Genomic DNA, 12,114 nt, shown 5'->3' with positions numbered 1-12,114 from the left:
TTGTTTTAAAATTGTACTTTTATTGTACATGACATAATTTAATTTTGGAACAATTCATTTTAAAACAGGTAAAGTCAAAATTTTTTACCTTAATAACATCAGATTAATTACTAATCACTAGCTTTGCTGATCAAATGATCAGCTGGATAATTTAAATGATTGTGAATCATCTGCCATTGTTTTTCCTGTTGTCCATGGATTTAATGTTGAATCTAATTCAACTCCCAGTTCTAGATATTTACTGTCATTTTGGTGTCACCCTCCCTTCGCTAATAAGATTATCATAATATAGTCTCAGAAACAATCATACACTATTTCTAATTGTTTTTTTTTTTTTTTTGTCTTATTTTCTTGGAAGATTGAAATGAAGTTACCATATATACTTGCATATAAGCCGAATTTCTGGAAGACAATTTTAAGGTTATTTCTTTCTGGGTCAACTTATACATAGGTAATGTTTTTGGAAATGCTGTTAAAGAGCAACTCGGCGCTCAATCATAACATAGAAAATGCCATTTTGTTTGTGCACTCGGTATATAAAAGTAATCCTAGTAATTAATCACATTCCTTTCAAACCCCACTGCAGTGTGTTTGCCAGCATGTAAGCATATGCAGTTTTTCAGTGGGAGGTTTAATAATAATTGAAACAGCTCTCGCAATGTTCACCCTCTAGACGTGACTATAAACCTAAGTTCGATATGATGTCTTCTATGATGATATGATGGGTTTTTTTTAGGAGGTTGGGAAATGTAGTGTTTACGATATGTCATTCTCTCCTAAGTTTAACAAGTTTTAACAATTTTAATGACTACAATTTAATGAAACCATTTAATGGCACTTAACGCATGCGTTCACATTATTACAGTACATGCAATGTATGCATTTAAGTTATTATGGTACATGACATAAATTATGTTTAAAAACAGTAACTGCACCTGGAATCGGCAGCATGTCATTGATCAGAATGTCTGATTAGCAACATTTGCGTCCGTTGCATGTAAATGTGCAGCGTGTTGGTTCTACATATGAAAACTGAATAGACCACACTTGCGTAAATGCACGTATTATCGCTCGTGGATGCTGAGAAACAATTTATGTCTTACAAAAATAAAAAATAAAGTAAAAAAAAAAAAAGAAAAAGACACTAAAAAGGAAATTATCTGTGCAAGAAAGAGACTGACCATTTGTCTACAATCTACAGTCGACTTATACACAGCTAATACCTAAAATGACACAATTTTTGGTCTTAAAATGCACATCAACTTATACATAAGTACATACAGTATACGAATACATTAAATTCATTTACCCCACATTTAATCTCATAGTTCTTGGGGACCAAATCACCCCCTTTCGAGCTAATCTAATATCTGTAGTATTCGGAGCAACTGATGTGAAATTCATTTACTCTACCCTTCTTCATGTGGTAACTATATATTTATTTAGCTTGTTCTTCTCTGGCTTTGAATTCAATCTTTTATATATATATATATATATATATATATATACTAGGTGGGGGGGGGGTCCGCTTTGCCCGGGCATAAAATATGCTTAAATATATTTTAATTTGTCCAGATTTCATATATATTATCATAACGTCAGGATTTCAAAAGTAAAAAAAAAAACTGTAGCATTCAAAACTAGTGAGGTTACCACTGTACCAATGTGACATGCATATGAACTGAATAAACTAGGATTAATGTACAAAATGTATGCTTTTTTTTCTATTTTGACCCCTTTAAAAACTATTTTAACCAACTAAAGACCCATAAAAGAACGGTCCATAAAAAATCCAATCATTTAAGGCCCCTAGCGCCGCTCCGTGACTTTTAGTTTCGGAAGAGATAAAGTTTGAACATATGGAGACAGACATATAGCCTTTTATATATATACTAGCAGGTCACCCGGTATTGCCCGGTCATGAAATACGCCTAAATATATTTTGATTAATACAGATTTTGTATTTTAGTAATGATTTAAAAAGTTTAAAAAATATATAAATAACACGTGCGCCATCACTGAGAATTGAAACCAAAATGTTTAACTTACAATTTACGTTTTCCTTTGACGCTAATGACTGTATTATGAAGATATGTTTACTGCAAAACTAAAAATTAAGACATTAACCAATAGCTATTACGTGACGCATGCATATTCGTAATGCTGTTGTTCGACTTTCATCAGGCAAATTTCATTTTTTTTTTTTTTTTTTTTTTTTTTTCACTTTTGTACTAATTTTCCCCAGCTAAAAATCAAATATAAAGTTTCACATGGGTTCAAAAAGGCCTTTAATAGGGTATGGCATAAAGGTTTACTTAAAAAGATCTCTAGTTATGGTATAGCTAGAAATGCCTTCTCAATTATTAAATCATTTCTTTCTGACAGGTTCATAAGAGTAGTAGTTGATGGGCAAAAATCAGAAGCTCAGAGTATTAATGCTGGAGTCCCTCAGGGGTCCATCCTAGGCCCAACTCTATTTCTGATCTACATTAATGATCTTCCAAATCACATCCTTACATCATTTGTAGACATTTATGCTGATAACACTACCATTTATGGTAGCACATCTAAGACAGTAAACGACCAAGTTCTCTCTGATTCTTTCTCCTCTGATCTTGAGCACGTGGTACAATGGGGAAAGGAGTGGTTGGTTACTTTTAATGCATCTAAAACCAAGCTTCTCTCTTTTTTTTTTTTTTTTTTTTTTATTACATTTTCACCCCAAACAAGGCAAATTGCCACTTTGGTGTAGGGGGCTACTATCAGGGGCAACAACTACTGGGGTACTATGTAGGGATTTGGGCAGCAAGGTGTCGGTTCACGTTACATTTGAACTTCTGCACGTCAGTACTGTTGGGGAAGCAGGGACCTGGAATGGAATTCCAGAGTCTTGCGGTTCTGGGGAAGAAACTATTGGAGTAAAAAGATCTTTTACATCTAGGGATCTCTACAGTGTGGGGGTGGGATTTAGTAGCCTGTCGGGCTTGTCGAGGGTGCTCGCGTCGTGGGGGCACAAGTGATTGCAGTTCGTCAGAGCATTCACTACTAAAATACTTGTAGAAAAGGCAGAGGGATGCAACATTTCGTCGATGGGACAGAGGCTGAAGCTTAGATGCCAGTTCAGGGCCTATCAGGTTTGCGACTCTCTTTTGAACCTTGTCAAGGAGCGAGAGACTAGTAGCAGATGCACCAGCCCAGATGTGGCAGCAATACTCCATACATGGGCGAATGGTGGCCTTATAGAGGTACAGGATACTTTCGGGTGTTAGTAGTTTTCTAGCACGGTAGAGAGAGCCTACCTTTCTTGCAGCGGCCCTGGCAATGCCTTCAATGTAATTGTTCCAACTCATGTTTCCTGTGAACGTTAGGCCAAGGAGTTTGAAAGATGGACTCTCAGATAAAGAGTCGTTGGCCATTGCTATGGGTGGTAGAGAGGGTTTCTTGTAATTATTGAATGAAACTAGTTTAGTCTTGGCAGCATTGAACGCGACCAACCACTTTTGTCCCCATTCCACTACAGATTGGAGGTCTTCCTCTAGTGTTTCTGCCATTTCTTTAGAAATGTGTTCATTCGTCTTCAACACTCTGATCCACATCTGGAATCAATTGAAATGAATGGCTCTCGTCTTCAGGAGGCCTCAAGTTTTGACAAGCTTCTGGGCTTGACCGTTACTCCTGATCTTAATGGAACAAGACATCAAATCTGTTGCCAAGACCGCTGGAAAAATGGTGGGATTTTTCTATCAATCCAGTAGATATCTCACTGCTGATGCAATTCTCTGTCTATATAAGAGCCAGGTACGTCCAAGGATGAAATACTGTTGCCACATCTGGGAAGGAGCTGCTAGAAAGGACTTGTCCTGCCTTGATAGAGTTCAAAATAGACTTCGTAGCCTCGTAGAAGATGTCCTTTTTTCTTCCCTGCAATCTATCTCACAGAAGAGATGTTGCGAATTTGTCTCTGATGTATCGTTATTTTCATGGAAAGTGTTCGACTGGGCTTCAGTCTATGGTCCCCCCTCGCCAAACTTTTACAAGAAACACTCGTCTAGCTGAAAACACTATCAATAATTCTCCCCACTCTTTATCTGTGCCTAAACCTAAACGTAGATTCCATGAACAAAGCTTTTCTTAGAACTGCACGCCTGTGGAATTGTCTTCCGTTTTCCTGCTTTCCGGCTGACTACAATACGGTTGTCCTCAAGTCTAACGTAAACAAGTTCTTGATGAGCCGTTCCATATTAGTTAACAAATTTACCGAATTGATTATTATATTGTCCAATTTCTACTGTACACTCTTTAACCCTTATCCTCGAGTGGCCCCTTGGCCTTGATAATGTGGTGATGCCTGTGTAAAAAAAATAAAAAATAAAAAAATACCCTATATATGAAGTTTCATGTCTAGACCAAAAACTGATGGAAGAGTTTGGTAGGCAAAATTTTTTAAACAAAAATATATGTATATACATAAATACATACAAAAAGAAGTTTGTGTTTACTATAAGCTTTTTATACAAATCTTATGCAAGTATAAATCATGTAGAATATCTGCATGAATATAATTACACATAATAGTTAACTAAAGATGATCATTCCATAAGAAAAACAAAAAACTGATAGGGAATTTATTAAAATTAATGTTTAAAACAATATTCAAATTAGCTAGATCTTTTGCAGATAAATCCAAGTCAACAACCCGTATATAACAAAGTTGTATTTTCTTTTTAAATAAATAGAAAGGGTTTTTAATATGAATATCAATACACAAAAAACACAAATTTGTAGGAGTAATATATGAGAAAAAAGCTTAGAGAAACAACCATTCAGCTTTAGTATAAGCAAGTATAAAATTATCTTGTTGCATATTTTGACCAATATAGCAACACATTTGACAGATTGATATTGGATTCAGACTACCCGACTTGCTTTTTATGTTGTACTCTAAAGGAAAAAAAAAATTGTTTTGGTTTCTTTCAAAAAAATATTTAAGTCTGGAAGATTTATAAAATGGGCACATTCTCTCAAGCCATAAAAAGAAAATTCAGCTCATGCCATTACTCAGAAACTATATTTTTCTATTTTGCAAGCTATTTCAGATAAAAAATTACATTTCTTTTACATAAATATTAGCATATATCTTTCTAAAAATTACTTGATCATCATTGTACTGGTAGATAAACATTCTCTACTGATCTCGGCTGAATCGTCAAAAGGCTTCTTTTTCAGTTTGGGTCACTAATCCATGGAACAAGCTGCCAGGAGCTGTGGTCAGTCTGCAGATAGACAAACAGTTCCACATGGCAGTGAATGCATCATGGTTGTTGATCTTTGGATTATTATCTTTCCTTTGAGTAGCAGAAGATGGGAGGGGGAAGCCATGATTGTGGTGTACACCATCAGCAAGAATTTACATTTATCTTTTGAGAAGTTTTCACAGGACCCAACACAAGACGTACATAGACACTTTCATTTCAAGAGAAGATGGAAACATTCTCTGTGTTTCTGCTCTGTGGACTTATTTGCAGTCTCCGTTTTCCATGAAGTCATTTCATCCAGATTTTTTTTTTTTTTACTCTTTAATTTTTGTGTGATGATATATATTTTACACATGCACAAACGTATGTGTGCATAAAATAAATATAATATATAAAATATATTTTAGTCATCGACATACAGTCCTGTTTCGTTGTATCACAACTCATCAGTGCCGCTAGACTATCACCTATCCCAAGTCGAGGATCGAACCTAGAACCGTCGTTATGACAGTCGGCAGTTCTACCCCTCGACCACGGAAGCGGTGCCCGCAACTAATCTGTCCGAATGTCTATTTAAATAAACATCCGTCCGCCACTCGTAAAGTGCTCAAACGTTTGTTTGTAAACAAACCGCGAGCTTCGCATTTTTCAGCTAAATTAAGTAGCGAGTGAGATTATTTACGATAGTGTTCTACCCAAAGAGGGGGGGGGCTATATAATATATAAAATATATTTTAGTCATCGACATACAGTCCTGTTTCGTTGTATCACAACTCATCAGTGCCGCTAGACTATCACCTATCCCAAGTCGAGGATCGAACCTAGAACCGTCATTATGACAGTCGGCAGTTCTACCCCTTGACCACGGAAGCGGTGCCCGCAACTAATCTGTCCGAAATTTAAATAAAATAAATATATACAGGTCTTTATTACAGAATGAAGGACAAATGAATCAGTAGTGTATAATCGCTTATAAACAAAAAATGAGAACATTTAGCATACACTATAAACAGCTGGCTATGAAACAGATTTTTTACAAACTAGGTCAGAGGGTCACACCATTCAACCATGTTTCTTGATTTTTAACAAGCTGTATCTACCTGGTGTTACTCAGGATTCTATCAATTCTTTTTCCTTTTGTTTTTAATTTCAAATTCCTTTACCTTTTTTTTTTTTTTTTCCTGTGCAATTTTAAAAAAGACACTAGACAGGTTTACTTTGACTGCAATTATAATCTTGTGCAATGCCAGCTAATGTTAAGTCAATCATCAAATGTATTCATACACATCCAAACATGATGCACGAATGTAACTAATGGCAAAAAAAGCTAAAATCAAAAATAATTTCCCAACCTCCCCCCCCCCAATGTGCAAAGAAAGGGGAGCACAAAAAGCAACTTTTTTTCCTAAACAACCCCAATCAGATACCAAGAGCAGATAGATAGAGATAGGAAGTTATTCTTTTATGAAATACAAATCATTTAACTCTCCTCTTTCCCTCATGAATTGTTTAAATTTTTTGCTTTACAGCAAAATTAAAAGTTTCAGAGAGAACTGCTATTAAAGAGAAAAGCAAGAAAAAACAAAGAAAAGAGAGAAAAAAAGCAGGAAAAAAAAGAAAAAGAAATAACCAGTAGAGAGGAAGAAAAAGATAGAAAGAGACAAATTCTAGCCATTATGTTTCTGAATTTTTTGAGATGAGGATTGATTATTCGCATTATTTGGATTATTGGAACTACTGTTCTCATCTTGAGTGTTATTTTCATAATGTTTTGGTCGATGTAACTTCCAACCTTCTTCAGATGTATCTTTCTAAATTCAGGAATCTTTCTGTCAAACTCAGAAATCTGCATGGAATTTCAAATGGAACCCTTTAGTTAATCCATAGAGGTAGCATGTTCTTGTTCTGTCAGCCACGACTGAGTAGAAGTCCTAAGTAATTAACAATTGTATTTTTAGTGTTGCCTCCACTTTGGATTAAACTTTCAACCTCCAGAAGAGTGTAACTTACAACTTAATTTTACCAAGTACTTTATCCACTATGTCACAAAAAAAGAAAAGGAACTGGATTTAAACCAAAATGGAAATAACTCGCATCTATGGGAGGGTAAAAGTAGAAATCCACTTTTTCTAGATTAATAATAAAGTGGAATTCAGTTAAAAAGTGGAGAATGCAGATTCCTGATGATGCTGACAATCATGGCTGAGTGCATGTGTTATCACCTTAATTCATTATTAATAAAAAAAAAAAAAACAACAAATAGAATAGTGTGTGTATTCTACCTATGTAATAATGAATGTGTTAGTGAATATCAATTTTTGTATGGTTAAGCACAAATCATGCTCTCCAACGCTGACCATGGTTTGTAATTCAGAAAATTTGGATCTCGACTCTCAGATAAATAATTTCCAACCAAAAAAAAAGTAAGTATGAGGATCGAACCCGAACCCTTGAGGCAAAGTTGTAAATTAAAGTGTGAAAAAAAAAAAAAAAACGTGCAACATTAACCATTGCCCCACCGCGAGATGCTAACGGAAACACGTTTGAATTTATTTAATTACTTGGATTTGGCAGGTGCCCATTTTAATGAGTTAATGAGGTCAAGTTTGACTGCGGAATATTATTTCATTTACTGCGGAACGCTTTTTTGTTATTTTTATTTTCCCAAGATGTTATAGGAAAAAGACTAACCCACACGCGGCGAGCGACAAATGTTGAATATTTATCTTCCCGAAATCAGGCAAATTAAATAGACAGGCGAGCTTCGTTGTTAACTCTGAGATATTACAATTTATATGTGATATAAAAAGTTTTTAAAAGTTGTGAAGCGATCAACCGCTTCTCTGAAAAAAGCCTTTTGTAGACATACAGAAAAAGCGAACACACATACACACAGACATACATTTTCGCTTTTATATTTATAGATTACTAATCTTCATGTTACGATCTCAACATACTATTTTGAATCCAAGAGACTGGTCATCTCAAGTAGTCTTTTGATTATAAAAAAATAGGAAAGAAATCTCTTCCCTTTTTCACCTAAAGAGAATTGTTCAGCAAAAGATGCAACTGTGGCCACTCACTAGCAGTATCAGAATTTTTGTAGGAATTTTTCACACCCCTAACACGAAACTGCGAATACAATATAAAAATCTCGTAATTTCTCTGTTAAAAGTGGGTTATTTATTTTCTTTATGGATTATACTTCCAAAATAAACTATTACAGTTGTTTTAAAAGTAATAGAAATATTTTTTTTTTTTTAAACAGTAATGAATTTTCCAAACTCAATATTTTTCAATTTTTAAACTTTAAAAATCTATCAAAATTTTTCTATTGATTCTATTTTTACGATATTTTCAGGGTCAATGTGAAATTTTATGCTCTTTCCAATAAACCGAATATAATATTTTAGACAAACGTTTTTTTTAAATTCACGCCCCCCCCCCAAGTGTCACCCATTTTCAACTTTCTCTTAAAAAGTAAATAATTAATTTATGTCGGAGAGTTTTATATATCACAAATTGAAGAGAAAAGGTCAATAAATAATATATTCAAATTTAAAACAAAAAAAAAATCCCTTTTTTAGAAATTTACCTGTAAAGTCCGAAGTTTAAAACCTTATTTTATAAGAACACATTTTTTTTGTCTTTTTTTTTTTTTTTAATGAAACCTTGGTCCTTGCTCCTTTAATTGAAAAAAAGATTAGGGCTTGAATTACATTTTTCGAGGAGTTATAAGCTTGGAAAGACAGGGGGTCGAATAATTCACGCCTCTCATTTTGAAATGTCTATTAAAAAGTAAATAATTAATTTATGTCGGAGAGTTTTATATATCACAAATTGAAGAGAAAAGGTAAATAAATAATATATTCAAATTTAAAACAAAAAAAAAAATCCCTTTTTTAGAAATTTACCTGTAAAGTCCGAAGTTTAAAACCTTTTTTAAAAAAAAAAACACATTGTTGTTGTTTTTTTTTTTGTTTTTTTTAATAAAACCTTGGTCCTTGCTCCTTTAATTGAAAAAAAAAATTAGGGCTTGAATTACATTTTTCGAGGAGTTATAAGCTTGGAAAGATGGGGTGGAATTATTCACTATTTTCACGAAATTTCTGACACTGCTAGCCACTCACAGGTATGGTGAGGAAGTAAGTTCTTTTTCTGTTTTATCTCTCAGTTATGTTGAATCATAACTTTTTGTAAAGATATTTTTTTGTTTAACGAATTTATATTCTATTTACATTCTATGCTCATGAACTATTTTTCTTTTACAAATTTTCATTTATAAAGTATAATATTGAATTGTATCAGTAGGGAAATTATCCTAAACAAATTTGGAGAACAGCCATTAAAATGCAGCATTTTAGTTCACATATAAACAGTAAGAATACACATCTTACCTTGGAGAATAATGTAATGCTCTTCGTAGACACTCGATGACTTGATAAGAATCTCCTTTTATTCGCCAGTAGAAAGCTGCCATGTTAAATAAAACCCATGAAGTTTTATTCTGAAAATAAAATATTCAGAACATTAAAAATAAAGAAAAACATAAAACATCATTCAATCTCAAAAGAAAATCAATTGAATTTTCCATTTTAGATAATTTTAATTACATTTTTCCACTTTTGGTAAATTTCATCTTTTTTCTTTTAGTTTTACAAAATGCGAAAAATTATTTCTAACCTAGTTTTATTAGGTTTTAAACTTATGGTTGACTCTACTTTTATGAGTTAAAATCATGAGAAATAGAAGTTGATGCTATTTAGCTATAGTTGACGTCAGATATAACAAGAAAGTGGCAAGAGCAACTCTTAACAGTCTTGATGGAAACTTCAAGAAAATGACATACTAAAAATGTTCCAGTAACACGATTTTATTATTAACATAAATAACTTTGAAATTTTGGAGAAATAGACAAAATGTCGTTGATTTACTTAGTTCCTATAATCCAAATAATGCGAATAATCAATCCTCATCTCAAAAATTCAGAAACATAATGGCTAGAATTTATCATTTTCTATCTCCTTTTCCCTCTCTACTGGTTATTTCTTTTTCTTTTTTTTCCTGCTTTTTTTTCTCTCTCTTTTCTTTGTTTTTTCTTGCTTTTCTCTCTAACAGTAGTTCTCTCTGAAAACTTAATTTTGCTGTAAAGCAAAGACTTTAAACAATTCATGAGGGAAAGAGGAGAGTTAAATGATTTGTATTTCATAAAAGAATAACTTCCTATCTCTATCTCCCTACATATGCTCTTGGTATCTGATTGAAATTGTTTAGAGAAAAAAGTTGCTTTTTGTGCTCTCCTTTCTCTACACATTGGAGCGGGGGGGGTGACCCTTCTGGTTGGGAAATTCATAAGGTTATCTTGATAACATCCACCTATGTAATCCAAGTACATTCTTTACAGAATCTAAATTTTTGTATGTTTTACCACATACCATGCTTTCTAACACTGACCATAGTTCGTAATCCAGAATATTCTAATCTCGACTTGCAGACAGTTAATCCCCAGGCTTTATAAAGTCAGCTACATTCTGTAACAACCACTTCTGTATGACTTACTTTGTGCACTGGAGCTGAAAGTTCTCCTGCTCAATTTGTAGAAAAAGTGAATCAGGTGCAACTCAATATTTTGTGGTACTTTTACTAGATAGACAAGAAGTGTCGTAGAATTAAAAGTAGGTTATAACCAATTTGTGTGCAAGTGTAAGACAACAGAGACAGCTGAGAACACAGATGTGGATATGGATATTAAAATGAAAAAGCTTTTGAAGTTGTTTAGAGGTTTAATACCATTGGAATGTCTAACTTTACTAACCAGCAGAGCATTACTACTGTCAATCAAGTGAAGAGTTAATCAGGCATGTGTATGCAAGGTGATGATGTATGGAAGTGATACCTGGCCAGCAAGGATTGAAGATTGTTGCATAGAGGTAAATATGTGAATAATACAATGGATGTGTAACGAGTTTTAAAGACGGGCTTAGTTCTAACCACCTTAGAGGAAGATTAAATCTAGACCGTATAGAGAGATGTATGTAGAACAGGAGACTTTGATGGTATGGCCACATTGAAAGAATGGATGAGAGTACTTGGATTAATAGATGTATTTGAGCTACCAATATATAAACGTATGTATGTATGTATGCATGTCTAAAACTTTCGACAGGCGACGGACTTTCACAAGATAAGTAACGTTTTGAAGCTCAACCCTTCAGACGACAAATAGTTGAGATAGCAGGGTTAGTTGGTAAAGAAAGACAAAGAAAAACATGGTTGGAAATTATAAAGACAGGCTTGAGAGAGAAACAGATAAAAACCTGGACAGAGATAGGTTCATTTGGAAGTAAATTTCAAAAAGCCATTCAGCATTTGCTAACATAGGAAAAAGATGACAAACCAATGATGATGTATTTTCCTGGAAATTCCTTTCTTTTCTACTGGATAAAGATCCAATGTAGCCCTTTACATTACCTCCAAGAACATCATTGATGTACACAATGGTTTTAACCCCTATTTCACAAAAATCAAGCTCAGTGACCCCATCGTAAGATGCACTCAGCTAAATCTATGGCAGATGTAATACAGTGACCTCTTTGAGTTTCCTTAGAACTGTGAACATGGCATGAATCTTATTTTCAAGGTTGAAACTTGTTTCTACAGTGAAATTTTCACATACAAAAAGGATATTTTAATGTGCATCTCCTGCATAAGTGAGCTGGAACTGTTTGCATTCGGTCATTCTGATTATTCTCAATAATGAAGCTGTTAACATGCCTACTGTCTTCAATAGACGCACATCTCTAGACACCATTCATCCACTGATCAACCATGACAGTTTTTAATGAAACTTTCATCTCTT

At 33.8% G+C, this 12,114-nt stretch overlaps 1 protein-coding gene across 1 annotated transcript in view; it reads right to left on the bottom strand.

Moving 5' to 3' along the window:
* LOC145292960 (tetratricopeptide repeat protein 17-like) overlaps positions 1-12,114 on the bottom strand; it is a 147,413-nt gene that overhangs the window by 78,676 nt on the left and 56,623 nt on the right. Inside the window, exon 6 of the mRNA XM_080139173.1 lies at positions 9,653-9,762. Within this exon, the coding sequence (XP_079995299.1) occupies positions 9,653-9,762 (110 nt within the window). The remainder of the gene's footprint in view (positions 1-9,652; positions 9,763-12,114) is intronic.

This window comes from Euprymna scolopes, chromosome 14, assembly GCF_053919585.1.
Source record: "Euprymna scolopes isolate OS-2025 chromosome 14, ASM5391958v1, whole genome shotgun sequence".
Lineage (NCBI taxonomy): Eukaryota > Metazoa > Mollusca > Cephalopoda > Sepiida > Sepiolidae > Euprymna > Euprymna scolopes.
This window is presented reverse-complemented; position numbering and strand designations above follow the sequence as displayed.